At 41.3% G+C, this 27,928-nt stretch overlaps 1 protein-coding gene across 6 annotated transcripts in view; it reads left to right on the forward strand.

Annotated features, from left to right (window-relative positions):
- HIVEP1 (HIVEP zinc finger 1) overlaps positions 1-27,928 on the forward strand; it is a 145,131-nt gene that overhangs the window by 84,604 nt on the left and 32,599 nt on the right. For all 6 annotated transcript variants that reach the window (XM_046005090.1, XM_046005088.1, XM_046005087.1 and 3 more), the window contains one exon: positions 21,344-27,315. In XM_046005090.1, the coding sequence (XP_045861046.1) occupies positions 21,344-27,315 (5,972 nt within the window). The remainder of the gene's footprint in view (positions 1-21,343; positions 27,316-27,928) is intronic.

The following is a 27,928-nucleotide window of genomic DNA, read 5'->3' on the forward strand; positions in this document are numbered from 1 at the left end:
AATTGAGGTGGCATTATGAAAAATGTGGGCTAATTTTAGTAAGTTAAAATCAATAATATGAATGCAATCTAAGGGAAGATAAAAATGTCTTAGAAATAGTCTGGGAGCAAGTTCGTACACTAGAACAAAACTTGATTATTATCATCAAAATGTAATAAATCTAGAAGGGCATTAACAATATAAAAAAATTAAAGTTCCTTGGCAGAGGAAAGGCTAGTGTACTATTTCATTGAGGTGTCTGAACCCGAGAGTGTTTTAAAGGAACACAGTTTTATTACTTTAGTGTACGGTAATACTAGCTAGTTAAGTATGCCCTCTTGGCAAGTTGTGGTCCCTTGGTTTTATAAATTAATTGCTGGGAAATAGTGTATTTAAATGCACATGTTAATGGATGTTTATTTTAAATAAAAACATTTATAAATTCTGCTTTTTTCTTAATGAATGCCCTAAAAAATTCATTATGTTCTTCTCGTAAGGTTGTTAGTTCATTCTTTTATTCAATAAATTTATATTACGCATCGGCCATTCTTTGTAACCCTGGGAAGTAGATAGGAAAGAGTAAGTCTAACTTACCCTAAAAGGGTAACTTTTAACTTTATTGCTTTTGCCCACATTGTCCTGAAATCTGAACTGGTAGAATCAAAATTCATGAGGTTTTATGTCGACTGGCAGCAGTGCCTAACAAATGTCCCTTGGGAAAACAGCAACAGATTTTCTGTTTTCTCAGGGGAAAAAGTCATCTTTTAATATTTTATTACTTGGAATTTTAGATTTAAACATTCAGGTTTCATGAAGTATTCTCTGAGTGTAATGGACGATGCTAATTTGAATTCTAGGAAGATTAGTATTGTTTTAATTACTTGTACAATGTGTGTGACTTAAAGGTATCCTATGGCAATCTGGTCAATATTTTAAGATTTAAAAATACTAAATCCCAAGAGATGATTGCTTTTCAGATAGACTGTGCCAACCATATAGAAGATGATTTGTGCAATGATAAATAACATAAAGCATTTTTTAGTTCGTTAGTGTAAAACAAGTGTCTTTAAATATTCTTCACTCATGGTGTTTAAATGCAAGAAAAACTAAGGGCGCAGTTGGTTAGGGGACCAACTCTTGGTTTCTGCTCAGGTTGTGATCTCAGGGTCCTGTGGTCAAGCCTGCATCAAATCATGCCTCTGGTCAGGCTCTGTGCCCAGCAGGGATTCTGCTTGGGATTCTCTCCCTGCCCCCTCTGCCCATCGTGAGCACGTGCACACTCTCTCTCTCTCTCTTTCTCAGATCTTTTTTTTTTTTTAAAGGCAGTGAAACTAACGCTGTTTCCCATAAAATGTGAGAAGCAAAATCCTTAATACCTTACTATTAGAAAGAAAATTCCGTTGCTGATTACTGCCTGTTAATGAATCATTCATTAAGTCAGAGACTTAAGTAGCTAGCAAGATTTTTGTTTTATAGGATTCATATAGGATTCATAGAATATCACAGACTTGCATTCTTTTGTACTTTTATTGCATATTCCATTGACTTCAAGATGCTATTAATTGTGAGATTCACGATGATTTCATGCACCATTTAGAAAGGGAAAGTCACTACCCATTAAATCATGACACAGTACTCTTATAATTGAGTAGAAGATGAACCCTCATTTCAGGGAGATTAAGATGTCCGAAACCTGTTTGTTTGAGAGTCTGTGGAGTGTATTCACGTCCACAGCTTCATTTTGTGGTAAGAGGGCTGAAGTGGTTCAGATGATGATGGCTGGATTTGAGCTGCCTTGAGGACAGCGTCCCTAAGAACTGTGAAAAACAAAGGAATGGATCTTTTTTCTGTTGGTTCGCTTGGAAATTCATCGAGAATGATACGATAAAAGCAGGCTATGCTCAGCTTACTGTCTTTGCCTCTTGGGTAACTGACCTCATCATGCATACGCCTCCCTGTCTTCTATGTAAATAATGTTGCCCGGTGACTCAAAAGGGTAGTGTGTGTTTCTGTTTATTTACTAAGGCATTTCTCCTCTTGGTTGCTGTGATCTTTGTGTGGGGCCAAAGGAACAAAAGGGAAGCGAGCTCAGGTATGTGTGGCCTACAGAGAGACGTGTTCGTCTCTCTTTCCACAGATGAGAGAAGGTGCTAGATGTGTGGCATGAAAGGGGGGCATATAATTCCAGGCAAGGAAGAATAGAAAATAGAAAATGAAAGTGAGGGGCGCCTGAGTGGCTCAGTGCGTTAAAGCCTCTGCCTTCGGCTCAGGTCATGATCCCAGGGTCCTGGGATCGAGCCCCGCATCGGGCTCTCTGCTCAGCAGGGAGCCTGCTTCCTCCTCTCTGCCTGCCTCTCTGCCTACTTGTGATTTCCATCTGTCACGTAAATAAAAAAAATCTTAAAAAAAAAATAAAAGTGAGAGGAGGCAGAATCAATTGAAAACAGATTAAACAACTGGGAGAAACTCTGGAAAATTAAATTTAAAAATTAAAACACAAACGTCTTTGGAAATCACACAGTACCATTTCACCAAGATGTGATTTTCTTTTGTCAGTTTCATGACTCAGAGCATGTTTTATTGGGCTGGGCTGCATTTGAGAAGAATTTCAAATTTTGGAGGATAATTTAGAGTTTTGTCCTGAGCACCAGATAAAGAATGAACCCTTTTCCTTCAAGAAAAGATTTGGAAGTCGCAAATGAGAGTCTGTGGATGGACGCGGGAAGGGACAAAGAGGGCTAAAGCGTGCTGAAATGAGCACAAAGGCAGGTAGGGACGTCTACACAGAGGCGGATGCTGGAGTGGCAAAGCAGATTGCAGCAGACTACAGAACAGGTTGTATGGGGAGCGCAGCACGCGCCCCACAGGAGCAGGGAAGGGGGATGTTGCTAGGGCTGTGCTGATTTCCGCAGGCCTATTAGAAACTGTCTAACAAAACCCCTTCATGGCTCTCTGTGGTCCTTGACGTGAAGACAGTGCTCCAAAACACAGCACCCAAGAGACCTCATCTCACTAGGTCCCGCCCCCCAGCTGCTCATCCCCGCCTCACCAGTCGGTCTCCTGTGATGCCTCCAGTTCACTTTTGGCTACTGTCCACCCCACCAGCACCCTGCCCCCACCCCCCTATACTTGGCTCCGGTTCCTAGTGCATGCAGTAGGCATTTGGCAGAAATTTACTGAATAAATGAGGGCAGGTGGGTAGGTGGATGAGGGAGAGAAAATGGCTTCCTTCACATTACAGGCAGGACTTTCAGATGACACGTACCATTAATTTCTTCTCTTTTTTTAAGTGTGGCTACATAGATATTTTTATTTCTCCTGCTATAACCTAGCTGGCATCTCTGAAGTAAATTTTTTATTATATTAAATTACCTGTATAATTTAATTGTATCTCTCTGCAGTGATATACAGAACTTATTTATGTCTGTCTCCCTAACAAAAATAAAAGCTTTCCTCTAGCCTTTAATAGAGACTGTGGTCAGCTACTGCAGATGAATCCTTTCTCATGATTTTATCTAAATCCTGTGATTCTGTGATTAAAACCATTTTTTTTTTTTAAGATTTTATTTATTTATTTGACAGAGATCACAAGTAGGCAGAGAGGCAGGCAGAGAGAGGAGGAAGCAGGCTCCCTGCTGAGGAGAGAACTCGATGTGGGGCTCGATCCCAGGACCCTGAGATCATGACCTGAGCCGAAGGCAGAAGCTTTAACCCACTGAGCCACACAGGCGCCCCTAAAACCATTCTTGGTATATTTTGATAATATAATTACATGTTTGTTAACCTGGTGGGAGGGTTAGATGTTCCGAATGAAAAATTGAGGATTTCAGACTTCCGAATGTTCCACACTACAACCCCAAGAGCCTTTGTGGTAGAAATGTTAATCAAATAGATTTCATGTTTTCTTGTCTCAGTAATAAGATTAGCCTCAATTTAAACTTGTTTTCTTTTTTTAAACTTAGGGTCAGTCTTGTGCTGGTCCCTGGGGGAAAGGAGGGAATGATTGGCAGTGTTTGCAGTGTGGTGAAAATATGCCTCCCACGGCTGATTTCAAACTACCAATGGTTGTGTAGCTCACAAAACTCTTGGCAGAAGGTCAGCAAGTCAATAGACCACTGGAACAGCCCAGTAAACTTGCTGGACCTAATAGACATCTATAGAATATTCCACCAAACAGGAGTATAACACACATGTTCTCCAGTGTGCATATAAGATTCTCCAAGATAGGCCATAACCGAGGCCATGGAACAGTTGATCAGTCAATTTAAGTGGACTGAAATAATACCAAGTCTGTCTTCAAGCTGACCAGAGCCAGTGAAGTTAGAGATCAGTAACAGAAAAAGTATGCACACCTGAAAAATTCTTCTGTCCTACATAATCCCCCAGAGGAGAAATGGCAGTCAGCAAAGCAAAATTTTAACATACAGATGATTCAGAGACTTTCAAACAAATACTATGAACACTGCCATAAAGTTGATAAAAGGACTCTACATTAGATTGTCTGTCCATGAGGAAGCTAACAAAGGTACAGACCACTGAGAGTGCTTTCTCTGAAACAGAAATAGAGCTGGCTATAGCAAATTTTTAAAGCTTACCCTTCCTCCAAAGAACAAAAAGTTACTCAAAATCATCTCCTTCATAATTAAGCAAGAAAGGGATTACACAGAGAAATGTATTTGAAACAGCTATCTCGTTGTCTTCCTTGAATAAGACAGTCAAAGCATTTTAGCAGCTGAAACTTTTCGCAGAAGAGTACACTTGTCACACAGTGTCATTACCTTGTCATTTCTTAAGGACACATTTCTTAAAGAGATTAACTATTATTTTATTTTCATGTTAATTTAATACTCTTTATTCTGATAGTGTTCAGTCTGTTTAACAGTTTTTATTTTATATTCTGATAACGTAGAACATTAGAATAATGCTAGCTCTTTTATAAACTTATTACAAGACATCAAATAAAATATGTCTTGATGATGCTTTTATTAGAAGTGAATTAAAAATTTGGTTTCACTGGAGCTACAATAAAATATTGGAGTTAATTCCAGCTACTCCGTATTATAGAAAATAAATGTTGTAATACTGGTTGAGCCATTTTGTCCTAGTAATGTAATTGCAATCCATGGTGATAGAATATAATAATAACAGGATGCTGATGATATAACATCATCATCACCATCAACAGGAGCAGTGGTGGCATTAGAACGAAAATCGAGGTTTCGAGCACCACACTGTGCTTCCTACGTCCGTTACCCAAATAATCCTTGCAGCCCTGTGCAGTGCCATTATCTGCACAACATGAGTCCGTGTTCAAGGTCATGGAGCTGGTGATTGGTAGAGCCAGGACTTAAAGTCCTTTTATCAAAAGCTTCCTTAACTGAGTGGACGGGATAGGAGAGTAGGAAGAATTTAGGATGATTTGTGGTTTTAACAGGTGCACAAATGGCCACACCCTGTGCACACTGAGATTGGCCTAAAATATTAATTGTGTTGATCTGACAGGACTATATTGATTGTGTTGGGTAGCTTTCCTTATGTTGAAGCGTCTGGAAAGGTTACTTGGAAGTTCAGTGCACGGAAGGAGAGGAGCACATGTGCGGGTCTCGAAGACCGTCTTCGTACACTCATCAGTTAGAGGTCTGTTCAAGTTTCCACCTTTTTGGATTAATTTGATTTATAACTTGCTATATTTTAGATATTATTCAAGTCTCCAAATATAATTAGATGGAATATAATATTCTCTTCTTATAATTTTGAATGCTTTTATCTGTTTTTATATCATACCCTTTTTCAGTATCTAAGAGCACTTACTGATTTTAAACACTGATTTTTGTATTTAAAATTTTCAAAGGTAAGTATTACTTACTTTACTTTGAAAGTTAATTTATGGGTGCCTGGGTGGCTCAGTCGGTTAAGCTTCTGCCTTCGGCTCAGGTCCTGATCCCAGAGTCTTGGGATCAAGTCCCATATTGGGCTCCCTGCTCAGCAGAGAAAGCCTGCTTCTTCCTCTCCCTCTGCGGCTCCCCCTGCTTGTGCTTTCTCTCTCGCTCTCTCTCTCTCTTTGTCAAATAAATAAAATTTAAAAATAAATTAAAAAATAATTTTTTAAATTTGACTTATATCTAGCTTTATTTTTGTTTTTATTTTCTTTTTTCTATATTCCTACCATCTTAATTAGTTCTCCAAAATCATGTATTAACTGCTTAGCAAATTATCTCTCATCTTTAAAACAAACGGTCCTACAGCATTCAATTGCCCTTGAGTGGTGAATTACAAAAATATTTGAGTACCTATATTGCCCATATCTGCTACCTTTTGATCTATAGTATTTTCAGATACCTTTGAATAGTTTTTTAGTTGAATTAGTTAGGGGATGAGTATTTTATTATATGTTTATGAGAACATACTTGTGCATGGTGAATTTAAAAATGTGGAACTTTAGGTGACAAATAGTAAGGGTCCTGTGCAATCTTTATACTCCAATCCCATAGTGTGGTTTTTTTAATTCCAATATAATAAACACGCTGTGTTCTATTAGTTTCAGTGTACAATATAGTGATTCAACAGTTGGATGCATTACTCAGTGCTCATCACGGTAAGTGTTCTTTTAATCCCCTTCACCTGTTTCACCCTCCCGTGTTTTTTAATTTGTTTTGAAACTTTATGAGATTTTCTCTTAATGAAGATTAATAAGTTAGTAGGTCTGTGTTTTATGACATCTTCTTTGTGTGTTAAAACCGTGTGTTTCTCTTTCCTGTTTGCTATGTCATAGGGCTGATGAATTTCAACCCTCCCCCACAATTCTATTTCTGTGTCTTTTGAAGAATTTTTAATGTACGTTGTTGTCTCTCTGTTATATTGTAAAAGTTTAGTGATGTTGTATCTTGCATTGTTTAAACCTTTAGCCCGGTGATGTGTGGTTTCAGACTTGGGATGGGAGGGGACCTAAATTCCACTTAGCTTCTAGTTTTGCTTTTCTTGTCAGAGCTGAGGTGCTTGTTCAGGAATGCTCCTGGCTTCCGATTGCTTTCCCGTGCGTTCTTCCATTAAGAGTATTAACAAGGCTCTTGAACCCACTCTGGTTGGTAAAACTCCACTCACATTTCACTGAGTGCTCCAACAGCTGCCCCGATCTTCTGCTTGAGGTGGGTGACGCTCTCAGAACCTGTTGTTGTGGGCATGTCGACGCCAGGCTTCTGGAACGTTCCATCATGGGGCTTGTTCTTCCCCTCAGGGGCTTGTCCACGTTCCCTGCATTGGACTCGTGTGCTGTCACTCTTGTGTATCCACATTCCATATGCTTTATTACTTTTCACAGAGTTGCTACTCATTTGGTTTTAGCCACATGTTAATCATGCTTTTCCCTCTTCACTTTGTCCTACATCTCCGGTTTCCCATCTAGGATAATTTTATTTTACTTCAAGCATAGTCTTTAGTTTTCTATTAACACAGGTCTGTTGTGACAAATTACTTCAAGTATCATTTATTAGGAAATGTCTCTTTCGTTTTCATTCGTGGGGGAAAAAAAAAAATTTTGCTGAGTATAAAACTAGAGTCTTGTAGCTTGGCAGTTCATCTCCCTGCGCACATTTCTGCCATCGAGATTGTCACTTGTGAGTCTAATTACTGCTCCTTGGGAGGTGATCCATCTTCATTTTAATGTATTTTCCTGAAACTTTAAAGATTTGGGGGCCTTGGCTCTGCCTCGCAGTTTCACAGAGGGGCGAATACATGTAATTTCTCTGTATTTATCTTGGTGCTCCGAGGCACTTTTGAATTTGTAGAGTCCTGGGTCTGGGGGATGTCCTCCCGTTCCGAGATTCCAGTTCCAGTCTTTTCGACTTGTCCTTTGTTCTGGAACATCTCCATTTTGCCACCTTTTGTCTCCACTACTCTATGCCCTGTTGTTTCTCTTGACTCCTCTCAGTCCCCTATCCTAATCTGAGCTTAGACCCCCAGGTAGTTCTAAATTTGCATGTACTTTCCAGTTCTGTCATTTATATTTGGCTCCTCAGATACGCTCTCTTCTTTAATTTCCCGTTTTCCTCTAGAATGTTCAATATGCTTTCAATATTAATAGCATTAGTACATTGATTTTGAAGTCTCTGTGTATCAGTTCCAGTATTTTGGACCCTCGTCGATCTTTTTTGATACTGATGCTTTCATTCTTTCCTTAGGTACCCGGTTATCTTTGAATAGTTAGACATTCTAGTTAAAAAATCTTTGAGGGGCACCTGGGTGGCTCAGTGGGTTAAGCCTCCGCCTTCAGCTCAGGTCATGGTCCTGGTGTCCCGGGATCGAGCCCCGCATCGGGCTTTCTGCATAGTGGGGAGCCTGCTTCCTCCTCTCTCTCTGCCTGCCTCTCTGCCTACTTCTGATCTCTGTCTGTCATATAAATAAAAAAATCTTTAAAAAAAAAAAATCTTTGAAATGGTTCAGAGCTTAAGTTGACATCTTCCTTCAGAGAAGAGTTTGCTTCTGCGAGGCTCGTAGGAGAGCTGATGATCCAATGTCAACTTAATCCTGTTTGGGTCTTTGATTTTTCTGGGCCACTGGAAATAAGGTGCTGTTCATGTGAAGCTTCCTTGGTCTACATCCAGTCCTCTCTTATTTCTAGAATAAAGCCCTTCAGGCTCTCAACTGGGAACATGTAGATTTTCACAGGGACTCCGTGGATGACATTCTCTGGATTCTGTCATTTATACCCTTAGCTCTTTTAGATTGTCAGAAGAACTGCTCGGCCATCGAGCTGCTCCATCTGGACATATCTTCCCTGAGCAAAAGGAGCCCAAATGCTGAGTTCACCTTTTTGGACTTTACCCTCCCCTAGCTCTTGGCCTACTAACTTTTCACTACCTTCCTACTGTTTTGGCGCCTTTAAATTGATAATATTTTAATTCGTTTAAGCCGTTCTGTTCTCCTCAGAGGACTATCATTTGAATTACTTAATTACTTAATTCTCTTTTACCATAAAAGGTAATACATTTAGAATATCAACCAGATATCTGCCTTATATGTTGCAATATTTTTCTTTTTGTCATTTGCTTTTTTATATGTAAAAGAGATTTTTCTGTTTTTTAAGATGTTTATTTATTTGAGAGAGAGATAGCTTACAATCAGAAGGTGGGAGAGGAACAAGCAGGCTCCGTTCTCAATGTGGAGCTGGACACTGGGCTCGATCCCATGACCCTGAGATCATGATCTGAGTTGAAATCAAGAGCACAAAGCTCAGCCAACGGAGCCACGCAGGGGCCCCAGAGTCTCTCATATATACTCAGAGTCTTTCCACAGTTCAGTTCTTTCTCTGTTTTTATTTCTTACATTGAATTAATGGACTTTGTGTGGAATGCAGTGCTTGCTTAGAATCTACTGTCTTTTTTTTGGTTCCATGTGTGAAACCTGCATATTGAAAAACTGTATCATCCTTTCCCTAAGATTTTGAAATATGCCACTTTTTTGTATGCTAAAGACGCATATATGATGGGATCTTTCTGTGGGTTTTCAGTTTAACCATTAATCTGATTTTGAGAAAATGCTTTTTAATAATTCAATGCCTCTCTGTGTTGGTATCCTTATATCATTCTTTTTTATAATTTTACTACCTAATTTAGAATATTCTCCCAAGCGAAGATTAGAGTCATGTCACGTTTAAAAACAACAGCAACAACAACAATTTTTTTTATTGTTTGAAATTGTATAAAGTTTAGAAATTTGAAAAGAACTGAATTGATAATCTACAAAATATTCTTTACAGGAGCATGGTGTTTCTTTGTTTTGCAAGTCTTTTTTTAAATCGTCAAAAAACTTTTTTTTTGTATGTTTTGAATATTTTGTGCTAAATTTATTTTTAGGCATCTTTTCATTTTTGTTGCTGTTTCTAATAGAATATTCTTGCCATTATATTTTCTAACTAGTTATTTTTGGTATAAGTGATAAGATTGGTATTTTTATGTTTTTGGTAGACATCTACCTTCCTAAGCTCTTTTTAGATATAGTAGATTTCTAGTTATTTCTGATTAGTTCTCTAGGAAACCATTATATTATCAGCAAATAAGTCTACTTTCTTCCTTACCATTATTTATATCTCACTTATTTTTATTGCTGTTGCGTTAGCTTGGTCACCTAAAGAACTGATTAAAAATCTTAGTGATTATGGCAAAAATCCATGCCTTCATTGTCCCATGGTTCAAAAGAGAGTTCTCTAGTGTTTGATTTTGAATGTTGTGTATCGTGGATATGGTAAATATTCTTTGTTTTCCTACTTCTCTAAAGTTTTGTTTTGATTTTTCTGATTTCTCTGTGACTTCCCTTCTGAACCCTAGGCTGTTTAGAAATATGTTGTTTAATTTCCAAATAGTTGGGGGTTTTCCAGATATCTTTCTACTATTTATTTCTCTTTAATTTTATTGTGGTCAGAGAACATACTTTGTATGTCCTTTTAACCTTTTTGAGCAGCAGACTGTTTTTAAGTTTAAAGTCACATGTGCCCAGTGGCTACCTATGACTATGTAAAAAATTACTATGAACGTAGCAGTTTAAAAAATATTATAGTTTTGGGGCGCCTGGATGGCTCAGTGGGTTAATGCCTCTGCCTTCGGCTCAGGTCATGAATCCAGGGTACTGGGATCGAGTCCCGCATCAGGCTTTCTGCTCAGCAGGGAGCCTGCTTCCCTTCCTCTCTCTCTGCCTGCCTCTCTGCCTACTTGTGATCTCTGTCTGTCAAATAAATAAATAAAATCTTTAAAAAAAATATTATAGTTTTGTAGGGCAGAAATCAGACATGGTCTCACTGGGCTGTAATCAAGGTGTTAAGGGCTTTGTTTCTTTTTGTAGTCTGTAGGGGAGAATCTGTCTTTTGCTCATTCAGATTTTAGCAGAATTAAACACCTGTGTCTGTAGGCCTGAATTCCTCCTTTCCTTGCTGGCGTTCCCAACTTCTAATGTCCATCTGTGTTCCTTGGATCCTAGCTCCATTCTTCCATCTCCAAAGGCAGCAGTAGCCAATCAGGTTTGTCACATGTGAGACCCCTCTCTCTCCCCCACGCCCCCTCATATTCTTCTGTCAATTGATTAAGTTTGAAGAGGTCCTGTGATCATCCCCATTTTTATGTCCATAATCTTATCACCTCTACAAAGTCCCCTTTGCATATGCAAGGACACATAGTCTCCAGTTCCTGGGATTGGGGTGTGGATATTTTGCTGAGCCATTATTTTGCCTAACACACTGGAAAATGCAGGGTCACACTGTGCGATATTTTAAAGTGATGGAATTTTTAAAAATCTTTTACAAATGTTCTTTTATTGTTACCATTTTCAGACCTCTTTATATATGTGGATCCAAATTAAGGTTTTAACATTTCAGTACAGGCCAGCTGGCAATGAATGCTCTCAGCTTTTGTTTTTCTGAAAACGTCTTTGTTTTGCCTTCATTTTTGAAAACTGTTATCTTTTGATGGAGAATTCTGGGTTGGCCATTTATTTTTTTCTTTCAGTAGTGTGAAAATGTCACTGCACAGTTTCTGTTGAGAAGTCTGCTTTAATTTTTATTTGATTCTCTATGTGTAATACATTTTTCTAACTTCTGGGTACCTTCAAGATTTTGATCTTTGATTTTCAGCACACTGAATATGATTTGTCTAGGTGTTTTTTTTCCTTCTTTCTTTTTCTCTTATTTCTTGGTTTTTCTTCTCATCTTTCTTTATTCTTACTCATCAGTTGGGGTTGTCTAAGTTTCTTGAATCTATGGTGTGTTTATTTTTGGAAAATACTTGCTATTATTTCTTCACTTCTTCTGCAATATTTTTTCTTCTCCTTTTGTGATTTCATTTATATGTTAGATCATTTGAGATTGTCCTATGGGCCTTGAATGCACTGTTCTTGTTTTGTCCTTGTTTTGTCCTGTTTTGTTTGTCTCCCACGGAGACCTGCTGTCTCTGTTTTGTTTCTATGCTATTTTTCTTCTTTGTATTTCTGTTTGGTTAATTTTTATTGGCCTCTCTGTAAGTTCACCAATTCCTTAGTTTTGTCAGGTCTATCAATGAGTCTATAAAAGGCTTTGCTGGTCTCTATTACTTTGTCTTTTATTTCTAGCATTTCTGTTTGGCTTTCTCTGTGTGTGTGTTTAAATTCCCATTTGTGAATGCACATATTGATTACAGTTATTTTAATTCCCTCTCTGAGAGTTCTGGCATCTGAATCATCCCTGAGTCTGGTTCTTCTGTTTGTTTTGTCTCTTGACAGTGGGTCAGTAATGCCTGGGTCTTACTGAACTTTGGACATTGTGTATATAACAGTAGTTATTGAGGTCAGTGGTTTTTAGTGGCTGGAGATGGGCACTGTTTTTCTTCTCTCAGGTGATCAGGTGGGGAGTGGAGGCGGTTTGTTCAGGAGTTGGGCTGGGTTTAGGTTTTGGTGGTGGTGTATGTATCTTTCGTGTTGCACCCTGGCTTCCAGTTTTTCTTGTGATGGCCTGCTATTTCCTTGTGCTTATAGGTTAGGGGTCTGGAAGGTTTTTTCCAGTTTAGTACTCCATGCTCAGCTCTAGATGCCCCTATCATTGCGGGAGTAGAGTCTCCACTTCTTTATCTCCTCTAGCAGTGGACTGCTGTTGCTTCTTCCTCATTGCCAGGCAGGTAGTGGGGGTTGGTGAGGATTGCTCTCTTGTCCTGTTCCAGCCTCAGTCTTAGTTCCTGTGCTTCCTGACCATCTCTCATGGTAGCAGACCTCTCATTTTATTGGTATAGGATTTTGGTCCCAGGACAGTTTCCTGCTTCCCCTGGGATAAAGGGTTTCTTCTTCTACCCTTCGCCAAGCCACAGTGGGTTTTACCCCTGCCCTGTGGGTATGCTGCTCTTTGCCCAGCAGCTTGAAGTTTAAGGTTTTTACTCCACATTAGAGAAGCTCTCAGGGCCTTGGGCTCTGTGCATTTTCCACAGCTGTAGCTCCTCCTTTGTGCCTCCCACGGAGACCTGCTGTCTCTGGTCTCCCACCCTGCCCGCTGTGTGAGTACCTGCCAGGGGCTCATGGGAGAGAGCCTGGGAGTGAGTGTGGATTTCCCTGGGTCTGAGACCAGCTTAATCCAGCCCATGGTCAGATCTTAACAGTTTGTTATTGTTTTAGATGATATTTTCTTGCTTGTTGGAATAATTTTCATGTCTTCCTTCACATGCCCTTCCCTTCTTGACCCCAGGTGAGCCATTTCATGCATCTCTGCATGGAGTTCAGGCTTTGGTTGCTCAGTGACTTCAACTTTTTGATGGGCTTAAGAGAAGTTATGATTTTTGTGATATCTCTAGCTTTTTTATGTTATGCTGGGAACAACATTCTTTTCAAGTGTCTGCATCTTGAAGCAGACTCATCTAGCTTTATTTTTTAAAATAAGGAATGGATGTTGAATTTTATTAAATATCATTCACCCTTATTCAAGATGGTCATGTGAATTTCTAAGTTACCCTTCCTGACATGATGAATTATATCAATAGGTCACCTGATACTAAATCCACCCCTTATTTTTTTGTACTTGAAGAATTTTTTTCATTAGCAAATATTTCTTTGATAATCTATTAAGGGCCAGATACATAGAGATGGGTAATAGAGAGTCTTACAGATTTGTATTCTGATCAAAAGGGAGACAAAAGCCACATGTAAATAGATAAATAGGGCACTTTAGATTGTGACTTAGATTAGGAAGGAAATGAACAGGGTGGGTGGGCAGTAGGGAGTAACTACTCTAGATAGGGTGGACAGGAACAGGCTAGAGGTAATACTGGTGTTAGGCACTAAAAGTTGAAAATGACCTGGTTGTTTAAAAGAGTTGAGAGTAGGGAGGGCTTTTCGGGAGCTGGCAGGTACAAATTCCCAGGGGCAGAAAGGAGATGGGCCTGGTGGAAAATCAGAAGTTCATTGGTGTGGCTGAAACATAGTGAGTACAGGGGAAATGTTATGAAGGGAGATCAAAAAGGTAGCCAGAGCCAAATGGCCATGCCATCTCTTCAGCCAAGTTACATGTTTGAATTGCATGAGGAAGGGGAAGAACGTGGAGGTGAATTGAAGGAGGCCTTCTCTTGCTTGCTCAGTAAAAGTCATTATTCCCACATCTATGCGGTTCCTCTGAGGTGGTTCAGGTTCAGGTCCAGACCACCGCAATAAAACGAATATCTCAGTAAAGTGAGTCAAGTGAATGTTTTGGTTTCCCAATGCATATAAAAGTGATGTTTATTAAAGTCCATATATCAGTGAGATCATACGATAATTGTCTTTCTCTGATTGACTTTTTTCACTCAGCATAATACCTTCTAATTCCATCCATGTTGTTGCATATGGCAAGATTTCATATTTTTTTGATGACTACGTCATTTTACATTGTAGGCATATATACCGCATCTTCTTTATCCATTCATCAGTCGGTGGACATCTGGACTTTTTCCATAGTTTGGCTGTAGTAGATATTGCTACTGTAAACATTGGGGTGCAGGTGTCCCTTGGATCACTACATTTGTATCTTTGGGTAAATACCTAGTAGTTTCATTGCTAGGTTCTAGGATAGCTCTACTTTTAACTTTTTTTTTTTTTTTAATTTATTTTATTTGACAGAGAGAGGTCACAAGTAGGCAGAGAGGCAGGCAGAGAGAGAGGGAGAAACAGGCTCCCCACTGAGCAGAGAGCCCAATGTGGGGCTCGATCCCAGGACCCTGAGATCATGACCTGAGCCGAAGGCAGAGGCTTAAACCACTGAGCCACCCAGGCGCCCCTACTTTTAACTTTTTGAGGAATCTCCATACTATTTTCCAAGGCAGAGAATCATAGTGAAACAAGATGAAGCCAGAGAGGGAGACAAAGCATAAAAGACTCTTAATCTCAGGATAGAAATTGAGGGTTGCTGGAGGGAAGGGGTGACTGGGTGATGGCCACTGGGGAGCGTATGTGTTGTGGTGACCACTGTGTATTATATGAGACTTACGAATCACAGACCTGTAACCCTGAAACAAATAATACATTATATGTTAATTGTTTAACAATAATAAACTCATTACAAGTTAAAAAAAATAAAATAACCTGCATTAAATGTGAATGAGTTTGATAAAATTTAAGCATTCTCTTACACTTAATGTTTCCAGCTAATAAACTTGTGGTTTCATTATTACAAAAAAAAAAAAAAAAAGATGTTTACACGCCACTGTAGTCTAGTAAGTGTGCAGTAGCATTATGCCAAAAAAAGAGTTTAAGATATACTTAAAAAATACTTTATTGCTGAGAAATGCTAGCCATTTTCTGTGCTTCCCATGAGTGATAGTCCCTGATCGCAGCTCTGCCGTAACAAATACCATAATAACAAAACAGTTGGAAATACAGCAGGAATGACCGAAATGGGACACAGAAACATGAAGTGGGAAATGCTGTGGGAAAAATGTTACCGATCAACTTCCTTGATGCAGTTGCCATAAACCTTCAATTTGGTTTTTTTTTTTGTTTTTTGGTTTTTTTTGGTAAACTTATCTGCGAAGTGCAGTAAAGCGAAGCCCAATGACACAAGATGGGCCTGGGAGCCTCTAGTATAGTTGTTTATCTCACATTAATTTATTTGTTATCTGTCTCACATTTTCAGTCTCTCCGTGCTGACTTTTTCTTCCTGTTTCTACCCACACTCAGCGCCCCTTTATCCCAAAGGAACCTTCCCTGGTCCTCTTCTGCTGATCCTGGCGCCCGGCCTTTCTCCTTCACAGCCACTTCTCAGACCGTGTTCTGTGTCTGCAGGCCCTTATTACTTCACCGTGCCCTCCCTCCCTCCTTCCCTGTCTCCCTCCCTCTCTCCTTACCCTTCTATGAAATGGTTTTTCCCATAACAATGTCCTCCTGATCCCGGTGACCACCAAACCCAGCACCCTCTCATTTATTCTTCTCCAAATGGAAGATTTAAAAATACACTATTGGCCACGTCTTCCTTCTTCAAAGTCTCTAAACCCTGACTTCCTGGGCCCTTCACTGTCGCGTGTTTTGTTTTATCTCTCTTATTACCTCTTGTTTCTTTTCATTTCTACTTCACCCTTAATAGGTTGGGATTACCCAAGGTGCTGAGTCAGACTTCTCTATCTACCGTATATGCTCTCTGGCTTATCATTTATGTCCTTTTACAAAAACTGTGTACTCCCAGATCTGTGCCTCTAGCCCAGACTTCTCTCTAGGGAAAGAAAAGAATATGCATCTATATTTAATAGATCATAATTTTCGTATTGCTATGTAATCTTTGTAATTATTTTAAATGGATGTGTAATGTTATGTTAAGTGCCTCTGCTGTAATTAGCCTAACCATTTTCTGTTGAAAATTTCTAGTCCTGGATTTGCAGCTACACTTTATAATTCTGCACATGTATATTGAGTTTGAGATGTGGTGGGATGGAAAATGAATTGCTTCCCCCCCCCCCCCCCCCAAACTAGCTCAGGCCTCCTAGATAAAGATGGGAAAGTTAGCAGAATCTTTGGCAGAGCTTCCTTAGGCTTTTTTGCTTTGGATCAGCTGAGAGGCCCACCGTCACTACCCAAGTTCAAGTTGGCATAATTAACCCTTGCGTGAACTCCTGAAAGGCCTTCCATGTGGTCTCTGTGTCCCCAGGCTCCTTACTCACTGATACAACAGGCTCTATGTTATTACAGAAGAAGTCCTTGTGTCCCCAAGACCCCAGAGACCTTAAAGTTTCTCACACTAATGTGTCTCTGAGTAAATCTGCAAAAGAGATTCACCTTCAACCAAGGCAGGATTTTAAACAAGGCAGGATTTAAAAACATAAGGTTGTGGTTCCCAGTACCTACCATCAGCCTTGGGAGGATTTTTGCCATATTTAACTGATCTCTGGAGCCGGGAGATGTGTTTGTTTTCATTCTGTTATTCTCCAGAAGGAACCTGGAAACCAGCTGCTGGTGCTCACGTTCTATACTTCTTGGTAGTGGTCTTCAAAAACTATAGGAGCCCTAATGATTATCAGACTTGTGCCTTGGGAAACGAAGTGCTGGTGCCTTAGCTACGGGGAACTTGGGAACTATTTCTCTAACCATTCACCTGTCCCCAGCCAAGTGGCCTTTGTGATCTTGCCAAGCTGTTCCACCCACCTGCCTGACGGAGAACTGGCTCTTTAGTGAAGCCCATCAGATCAAAGCTTCCAACAGTAGCAGCGCTACCAGTTTCTGTCCCTCTCCTCAGCGTGGTTTGTCTGTGTTCATGAATTCCTGTTTGGGTGTCTGACCTGGGAATGCCTCCGAGCTTTTGCCTGATTGTCAGCCATTTCCAGGAGCACACTGACCAGGACACGAGCCACAGCAGTTGGTTGATCCATTCTTGAGCCTTTCCCACCCTTTCCCATTCTGACTATGTGTCATCACTGTGTAAGGAAAGAGGGTTGTGTTTCACACAAACAGGGCTGTGCGCACCAAGCATTTTCAAGCCCCATGTTAGTAAAACACCAGCAGCCCAGGAACCATACAGTAGTAGCAACTGTGAAGCAGGCTCCAACTTGGAGCAGAAGGTGGGCCTATGCGCGGGCCGGTGCAGAGTGGGCATATCGTCAAGGCACTGCCCTTCTGCTGCCTTCCACCATTTATCCCATTGTCTGCCTTTCTCTCGCATCCTCTAATTAATTTTCAGTTTAGTCTACCATAATAACAAATTGCCTTTTAAATTATTGAAAAGCACACGTGTTGATGGTAACAGCTGCTCCCTTCCCACTCTCTGCCCCGACTGTACTTCTGCCTTGAGGCATTCTGGTCTATGCATCCTCTTAACTCAGTGGCCCAAGGTAACTGTATACCAGATGTTGTAGCCACAGCGACAGTGTGCTCTCTGCTGTAGATCAGGAGGCAGGAGAAGATAACTCTTGTTGCTCTCTAATGGTAGATTTCAGATTAATCACAATTAAAAAACAACCCTGAGTGCTTCATTCTTGAAGACCCAAGGGTCTGCCGCTTCATTCTGCCCCAGGCATTGGTTCCCACGAGGAGGCTTCTGTCTGTAATTCCTAGCCAGATGGCTTAGCGGTCCACTCTGTGCACTCCTGCCCCAAATCTTAAGAACCAGGAGGTGGAGGGCGACAGTCAGTAGTGAGGCCCACAACTTTTTCAGCTCCAGCTCTAGAACGAACGATAGTGCGTGTTCATCTCAGGTTTGCCTGGTACCCTCCCTCTCTTGACATTCTCTCTGATCCCCTCCACTGTTCTCTCCCGTCATGACAACGACAACAAAGTCCTTCAATTTAGAGACTGGTCCAACATGCAGAGTCATTCCCACCCTCAATGGAATGGGCTTCATTCCTTGAGCAAGGAGAGTAAACCCTGTTAAAGGAGACCTGACAAATTCTTAGAAGGGTGACCATATCTCAGAAAAGTACTGTTAGGAACGTACTCTCCACTGAATGCCACCCCCTTCATCCGCCACGATCTCAGGCAATAGAAAAGTAGAACACAAAAAGACAGACCACTCAGCCTTAGAGAAACTGTTCCCTCAGAAACAGAAGTGTTTTCATTGAACTTAATAAATCATAAATTTATTAAATCAACAGCTCAAACATAATATGAGATGAAATGAGAAATACAGAACTAAGGGAACAAGATGAGAAAAAAACAACATTCACCCAAAACTAATAAATTTGAAACAGTAAGGAACTTAATGACCTGAAAATTGAGTTACTGACATAGGGAAAAGTTTTAGATAATTATAGAGAAAGCAAAAGAAAAGAACCCCCATCCCACTCCCCTTCAAAAATGGAAGCAATTTAAATCATCATAAGGGTGATCTAACATAAAGATAATTGGTGTCTGTAAAGTAAAGGAGCCTACCCCCAAAGAAAAAAAATTTGGCCAGAAAAGATCTATTTGAAGATATAATAAAAGAAAATTTTTCTGAAATGAAATGTATCTCCTTACAGGGAAGGTCATTGTGTTCTAGAGGGGAAAGAAAGGTGGTATAGTGACAGACCCCGAACTGACACCTAGTTATATATCAGACTTCAGAAATAAAGAATTTTGCAGACATTGAGCCAGAAGAAAGGCAAGTCACCCCAAGGAGGGGAGGCCATCAATCAGGCTGGCTCCAGGCTTCTCCACTTTAGCATCATTGCCAGAAAGCAAAGGAGAATGCAGAGTCTTGAAAGAAAGAATTGATGTATTTAGCACCAAGTCAGTGTTAGAATTCAGCTAGAGAAACCAAGAGTAAACAACTATGCAAATAGAATGTAAGTGTTATACACTTTGACAAAAGATAGTTGGTCTTCATTTAAAATTGAAACTTATAGTTCAGAAAATCTGTTTAAAATATGTTTTTTCAAAAGCTTAACTTCAGAGGAATTTTTTGGGAATGTAGTGTCTCTATAAAGAAATATGGATTTAAGTGGAGTTTTTCCTTTATTTTCACTTCAGCTTCATTTTAAGTACAAAGTTAAATTTTACTCTTTCTGTTTAAGACACACATAGGATGGTGTATAGAATCCCTTTAAAACTTGGTGTGGTATTTCTGGGTGTTGTGCCTGTGCATTGAATTTTTGCATTTTCCTTTGGAGTGTCAGACATGGTTGAATTTTTTTTTTTTTTTAAACAAATAGCTTTATCTAAAAATAAAAGCTTATTCCAAAAACTCTATTCAACGTAACAAAATAAACCTGGCTATCAACCAAGCCTCTGGTTGCATAGGTCTTGGTTGGGGTTTGGCATGGGCAGATTTTTAAGAAAGCTCTTGTGTTTCTGAATGTTCCGACAGTTTGGAACTGCTGCGCCAGCAGTTTTTCTTCTCTGTTTTTATACATGTTTTGACGGCCTGGTAGCTTTCACCTCTCTTACAGCCCACCTCCACGCTTTCTGGAGACAACTGAGGAAACTACTCACCCAGATGACAAGCATGATTTTTCATTTCCACCTGTTTGCTTGGCGTGGTTAATAAGAGGCACAGAGTGCGCCATGAGCCTCATTACATTCATCTTGAAAAGGGAAAACCAGTGGGAAGCATTTTATAAATGAGTGGATTGAAGCATAAAACGATTTGCTCAACATCATTTCTTATCAACAAACCTGATACTTTTTTTCCCTATTTTTCTTAGCTCAAATATTTTAGTCACAAGGCATCCCCCCCCCCCAGCCTTGTTTTTTGCTCTTCTGATTATGGTGGGTAAATATATCTTTGGCGTATTTGTAATGTATTTTTTTCATTCATTAATCTGTGACAGCATATAAACTGATAATCCCAAGATGACTAGGATATTTTTTATCCTATGTAGATTTTTATCTTCAGTTAATATAAAGTGGTTATTATGGTGTAGGCAATTTGGTCTCATGTGAATTTCAAATACATATATTGCAACAACTGTTTGAAAATATGAGGAATTAGAGTATTTGACTTTTGTATAAATAAATAATATGAGCCTGAATAGTTTTTGTGTGTGTGCCCAAGGATCCAGTAAATGGAAACAAATGAAATTATGGCAAGTAATCACTGCTCAAAAATGTAATAGTTGACAGAGATTGTGGGTGGTCGATGCCGTTTAAATACCGATTTACTTCCAGCACAACCAGAAATGGTGGTGGTTTCATCCCTTCTGTCCTGCAGTCAGCTCTATCTACCTTCCTGTCATTAATGACAAAGAAACAAAGCCATTGAATATTTTGCTCATTTAAAATGGTGATTTTCTTTTTAAACTAAGGGCCATTACAACATTATAACTTATAAATTGTATTGGTGAAGAACCATAAATAGATTTTTTCTTTCATAAACTTTTTGTTCATTGATAAAATTTCCATGTTAGCAATTCTTCATGCTTCTACCGGCTAATATCTCATGATCATCTGAGGTATGTTGGCTCTAAAAATCCTCGTATAGTAGACTTTTTTCTCACAAGAATATCAATATTGCATGTTTTAGAACAGTACTCCTACAAACGTGCTGAGACGTTTGCCTTAAAAGATACTAAATGTGAGAAGACAGTCAAATATCCAACATTAAAACACTGAATTTTCTTCTTTGTGGGGCGAGTCTCTCAGACCGTTGTGTAGACAGAGTCCTCTGCTGTCAGGTGAAGGAGAAGGGTAATTTTGTTGTTGAAAGATCTGGTTCTAGGACCTTGGTGACAGAGGTGGTCAAGAGAGGAACACAACATTCCGGAAATGTACACTAAGGTCTTGGCATGATTGTTTCAATAGATTTTGATTGCCATTCTTAAAATTGCCAGACTGTTCAAACGCAGTTTTATCTAAAGTAAGCTCTCCTTGGACTACCTTCTTCAGTTGTCCTAACAGTCTTGTGATTGTAATCTTAATTTTAAAAAATATGTCTATAGTTGGCATATATACCATTTAACCAATTGATATCTTTAACTTTTTTTTTTTTAAACAGAAATCTTAGAGGCTGGCATTAAAGCAACTTCAGAGTCACTTAAAGGTGTGAAACGGAAAAAGATTGTAGCTGAGAATCACCTGAAAAAAATACCAAAATCCCCACTGAGGAATCCTCTTCAGGCAAAACATAAACAGAATACAGAAGAGTCCTCTTTTGCTGTTCTCCAGAGTGCTTCAGAGTGTCACAAGAAACAGATTCCTAGTCCCATAAAAAATGGGAAGCAGTTTACCAAACAAAATGGAGAAACCCCTGGGATAGTGGCCGAGACCCCTAACTCCGAAGACTCTGTCTCCCCAAAGAAGCCCTTGTTCCTGCAGCACGCGTCTGAGCTGCGGAGATGGGGATCGGAAGGCTCCGACCCCGCCAAGTTAGACTTCCTGGATGCAAAATGTGACTCTGGTTCTTTGTCAAGTAAAACCAGGACTGACCATAGTGAATGTATCTCCTCTACTCGTAGTCCTACTTCTTCCTCTTATACAAACACCGCATTCGATGTCTTACTGAAAGCAATGGAGCCAGAACTGAGCACCTTGTCGCAAAAGGGCTCGTCTTGCACAGTTAAGATAGAAAAACTGAGACCAAATAAAACTGTACGACCCCCTTCTCAGTTAAACAGCAGCTCAGTGGAGGCCCCAGATCAGACTCCACAAGAATTTGTTTCTGAACCACAGCCTTCTCCTCGTACCTCATACACCGTGCATGTGTCTGCTGCTCAGAAGAATGAGCAGGTTGCAGTTCAGTCGATTTCTCATTCACATACTCAACACGAACACTTTGTTTCCAAACCCAGCCAACAAAATCTGCCGCTTCCAGCGTGTTCAGGGTTCACGAGGTCCGTGGTGAACCTGCAAAATCAAGACAATGCCAAACTTGAACAAGTTTATCATATAGCAGTGACGTCATCTGTGGGTCTGACTTCACCTTCCAGTAGAACTCAGGTTACTCCTCAAAACCAGCAAATGGATTCTGCTTCCCCGATGTCAGTCAGTCCAGCCCATCCTACACAGTCAGCGCCCCCGCCAATTTACAGTTCAACTCCTGTCGCCTCTGTGGTTAACCACAGCGTGGAGCAAATGTGCAGTCTTCTTCTGAAAGATCAGAAGCCCAAAAAACAAGGAAAATATATTTGTGAGTATTGCAATAGGGCGTGTGCAAAGCCTAGTGTGCTTTTAAAGCACATCCGCTCCCATACTGGGGAGCGACCCTATCCCTGTGTCACCTGTGGATTTTCATTTAAGACTAAAAGCAATCTGTACAAGCACAAAAAATCCCATGCACATACTATCAAACTGGGTCTTGTCTTGCAACCGGATGCTGGTGGTTTGTTCTTGTCACAGGAGTCCCCCAAAGCACTTAGTATCCATTCAGACATAGAAGACAGCGGGGAGAGCGACGAGGAGGGGGCCGCTGACGAAAGACACAACGACCCGGCCTCCATGGACCTGCAGCCTGTGCAAATAATGAAAATGATGTCAAACTCTGAAGCTTTACCGAAATCAGGTTCTGTTCCCAGCAATGCAGACCATGTGGTGGGTGACTTTTCAGTACAGGACAGAGCTTCTGAATCCCAAGCTGTGACAGAGTTACCAAAAGTCGTGGTCCACCCTGTCAGCCTGTCCCCGTTAAGAGTTGACAGCCCAAAAGTTACAGATCCCAAGCCTGAACTGTCTAGTGCACAGAAGCAGAAGGACCTTCAGGGAACCGGTGTCCTGTCCCATTCAGCCTGGGCCTCCTCCCTGGAGACTGACGAGAAGTCCCGTCAGAAGGGGGACCTGAGTCAGCCAGAAGGAAAACAAGAACCACACATAGGAACGGTACATGCCCAACTACAAAGGCAGCAGGCTACCGACTGCTCCCAAGAGCAACAAGGAAAACTTCTGAGTCCTCGGAGTTTAGGAAGTACAGATTCTGGTTACTTTTCACGTTCTGAAAGTGCCGACCAGACAGCGAGCCCACCGACTCCCTTTGCCAGAGCGTTACCCACCGTGGAACAAGACTCAAATAAGAATAATGGGCCCTCTGCACCGCGCCTCAGTACACCAGCACCTTCGACTCTGTCAACAAGTGAGAAAGTATTGCTTCTGCCGGGTCAGATGCGCCCACCCTTGGCAACAAAAACCCTGGAAGAACGGATATCAAAGCTTATCTCCGACAATGAAGCTTTGGTGGATGATAAGCAGCTGGATAGTGTTAAGCCACGGAGAACCTCTCTTTCACGACGAGGAAGTATCGATTCCCCCAAGTCATATATTTTTAAAGATTCTTTTCAGTTTGATTTGAAACCAGTAGGACGGAGAACAAGCTCAGGCTCTGATATACCGAAGTCCCCTTTCACCCCGACTGAGAAATCAAAGCAAGTGTTTCTTCTGTCTGTACCTTCCCTTGACTGTTTGCCCATTACAAGAAGTAATTCTATGCCCACCACAGGTTATTCAGCAGTACCTGCCAGCATAATACCTCCCCCTCACCCACTGAGAGGAAGTCAGTCATTTGATGACAAAATTGGTGCGCTCTACGATGATGTCTTCATGTCGGGACCTAACACTTCGGTGCCCCCCAGCGCGCATCCCCGGACCCTTGTCAGACAGTCAGCAGTCGAAGACTCTTCCTCAAATGAAAATCACCTTCTCGGTCCTGGACAGTCCTTGGATGAGACCTATCAAGGCTGTGGGGCGCCTAGTGACGCTGTATCAGCCAGGAGCAAGTCGTCGGCCCCAGGCTCGCATTTAGAGAAAAAGAAGTCGCATCAAGGGCGTGGGACAATGTTTGAGTGTGAAACCTGTAGAAACAGGTATAGAAAACTGGAGAATTTTGAAAACCATAAGAAATTTTACTGTTCAGAGTTGCATGGGCCAAAAACAAAGGTGGCTGTGAGAGAACCTGAACACAGCCCTGTGCCCAATAGTACCCAGCCTCAGATTCTGCACTACAGAGTTGCTGGTTCCACAGGGGTGTGGGAACAGACGCCCCAGATTAGAAAAAGGAGGAAGATGAAAAGTGTTGGAGATGACGAGGAACTTCAGCAAAATGAAAGGGGAACTTCTCCCAAAAGCTCTGAAGGCCTTCAGTTTCAGAATTCTCTGGGCCCCGCTTCCACTCTGTCTAAGCATAATATTGCAATAACAAGTGACCAGCAGCACAGAAACATACAGTTGCAAACTCCCCAAATCCAGCTGGTCGCCAGAGGCCCCGACCAGACTATGGATCCAAAGCCGTCCGCCATCACGGAGCAACACCTAAGTTCAGCTGCCCAGGACAAGTCAGAGTTGAAGAGGCATGGAACTGGGATCTCAGTCATTCAGCACACGAATTCACTGAGCAGACCCAGTTCATTCGACAAGCTTGAGTCTTTTGAAAGAGGTTCCCCAGTTTCCTTCCAGGAGCTGAACAGAACAGTGAAGCCCGGGCCTCTGAAAGTGATGGGAATTTCCTCAGAGGAAGGCCACCCTCCTCAGAACACATCTCACCCTCCCCAGCCTGTGCTATCGTCAGACGCTCTGAGAGGAGAACTTCAGGACAGTTTGAGAAAGAGTTCAAATGAACGACATGTGTTAGGACAGCCCTCCCGACTAGTTCGGCAGCACAACATCCAAGTCCCAGAGATTCTGGTCACAGAAGAGCCAGATCGGGACCTCGAAGCCCAAGGCTATGATCAGGAAAAATCAGAGAAGTTCAGCTGGCCTCAGCGGAGTGAAACTTTGTCAAAGTTGCCAACCGAGAAGCTGCCACCCAAAAAGAAGAGGCTCCGTCTTGCCGAGATGGAACATTCTTCAACAGAATCAAGTTTTGACTCCACTCTGTCCAGAAGTCTAAGTAGGGAGAGTAGTTTGTCTCACACTTCCAGTTTCTCGGCTTCGTTAGACATAGAGGATATTTCTAAAACTGAGGCTCCCCCCAAAATCGATTTTCTAAACAGAGCAGAGTTCCTCATGATTCCAGCTGGCTCGAATACACTCAGTGTTCCTGGAACTCACCGGGAAATGAGGCGTGCTGCCTCAGAACAGATCAGCTGCATGCCAACATCCATGGAGGTCTCTGATTTCAGAAGTAAATCATTCGACTGTGGAAGCATAACTCCACCTCAGACGACACCACCTGTTGAATTGCAGCCCCTGACGTCCCCTTCTGGCATGGGGGTCACCGGACACGTGCCTCTCTTAGAAAGAAGGAGAGGTCCACTGATGCGGCAGATATCTTTAAACATAGCTCCAGACAGCCATGTGCCTCCCGTGAACCCACCATCTTTCCAAACAGTTGCTCTTCCCGGTGTGAACACAACACCATTTCTGGGCCCCCAGCTCACTAATGCATCTTTAGCCGAGTTTCCTGCAAACACTCTGCACTCGCAGACTCAAGTTAAGGATCAGCGAACAGAAACTTCCAGTTCCACCTTGGCTAACATCTTTCCTGTTCAACAGCTTTGTGGTATCAATTTGTTAAATCACATCCATGCACCCCTTAGCCACCAAAACACACAGATGTTTCTGCAGGTGTCTACACAGAGTGTCAAACCGGATGCAAGCCCCAGTGTATGCGTATCTTCTAAAAGTAAAGATTGCTTTGCTCCGAAGTACCAACTTCATTGTCAGGTTTTCGCTTCAAGCCAGTCTCGCTCTTCCAGTCCTGTACTTTCTTTGCCAAAGCCAGTTCTTTCAGATCCCATTGGGGTTGACCATCGTGGGACTTCATTAGCATTACCAACCAAATTAATGGATGCCATGCCTAATTCATGTGTCCCGCCCCCACTGAAGCTCGGGCCCCTGGGCGGTCAGGCGCAGAAGGTGCCAACATCGTTTGCATTGCCCGTGCACCTGCAGAGTAACGTTCCAGCATACTGTTTTGCCACTGTCATGCCTCTGCCACAGATCCTGGTGACCCAAGATCTCTCCAACCCGCCAATTTGCCAGGCTAATTGTAGCATGGTGCCAATCAACGAAGAACGAAATTCCATGCCAAAATTGCAAAAAGATCACCAGAATGCTTTGCCAAACCCGGAGAAGGAACTCGTTCGTGAAAATATGTTTTCAGAGATGGGCCAGAATTTTTCTCCATCAGCTTCCTTGTCCATAACCCAGAAAATGTCTATGGGTAGACTTTCCCCCCAGCAAGAATCTTCAGCTTCAAGTAAAAGGATGCTTTCCCCAGCAAATAGTTTAGACATTGCCATGGAAAAGCACCAGAAGCGAGCTAAAGATGAGAATGGGGCTGTTTGTACAACAGAGGTTAGACCCTTGGAGCCATTGAGTTCCAGACCTAGTGAAGGTAATAAACAGAAGAAACCCATCTTGGTGAGGCAGGTTTGTACTACAGAGCCTCTTGAAGGTGCACTATTGGAACAGGGTATTTTTTCTCCACCAGAAATTAGTAGTGAGGCTGTTAATTTGACAGATGTTTTACCAGCTGATCAGTTGTCATCCGAACACTCTAAGTCTGTAGTCACAGAACCTAGAAGCGACCTACAGGAATTTGAAAAGATCAAGTCATCCACATCGCTCACTCTTACCATGAGAGATTCACCTGTCCCTGCAGAAAACCTTCACATGTCCCCTTTGGAACATGTAGACAATAACCAAGAAAGGAAGTCTCCAGGGGTTAAAACTCAAGGGGACAGAGAGAACATCCCAGAGCAAAGTCCAGCTACGACCAGCACACTTTTAGTGTCTGATGTGGGAGACACACAGCAGCTGCCTTTCCCCAGCCTGAAGACCTCAACCAACTTTACGTGGTGTTACCTGTTGAGGCAGAAGGCATTGCATTTGCCTCAGAATGACCAGAAAACTTCAGCCTATACTGATTGGACAGTTAATGCCAGTAATCCAAATCCACTTGGTTTGCCTACAAAAGTTGCTCTTTCTCTCCTTAACTCCAAACAGAAGACCGGAAAATCACTATATTGTCAAGCAATAACTACCCATTCCAAATCAGATTTATTGGTCTATTCGAGCAAGTGGAAAAGCAACTTAAGCAAGGTACTTGACATATCATTTATCTTCAGAAATAGTTCATGCAATGTCTTGATGCCTTTTAATGTTTTAATTGGAAGTTGTATCTTAATTTTAAATGACAACTTGTGCTCTGTAAGTATAAAGTTATCTGAAAGAAAGGATGATAAATTTATCCTGGGAGTTAGGCTGATAAGGGTTACATGGAATCCTTCAGTGATTTTATCTTGAAACATTTTGAAAATAACTTGCCCTGAGCTGAATATTTAAGTTCTTGCGTAATGGTGCAGAGAAACATAGTTTTACGTTCATCTTTCTCTTATACTAAGTGATAGGAGATTATGTTTATGCTTGGTCCCTGCTAGTGCAGAGGAGCAGAGGTGTGACTTATCAAAGAGTGTTACATTTCATCTTGAAATATAAGCAGAGAGCCATTCATACCTGTCCTGTGTGCCCTGACTCCTCTCCCCTCGCCATGCCAGTCCAACTCCCACCCAGTGTTGGAATCTTAGTACTAGAGAGCAAGGTCACAAAAATGCTGACTCAGACACTGGGTAATTGAGTCGATGTGCTCAAGACGTAGAGTAAGGTCATAAAGCTGTAACTTTGGGTTATTTATGGAATTTGTTTTAGTAGAGTT

The sequence above is a fragment of the Meles meles genome, chromosome 5 (assembly GCF_922984935.1).
Source record: "Meles meles chromosome 5, mMelMel3.1 paternal haplotype, whole genome shotgun sequence".
Classification (NCBI taxonomy): Eukaryota; Metazoa; Chordata; class Mammalia; order Carnivora; family Mustelidae; genus Meles; species Meles meles.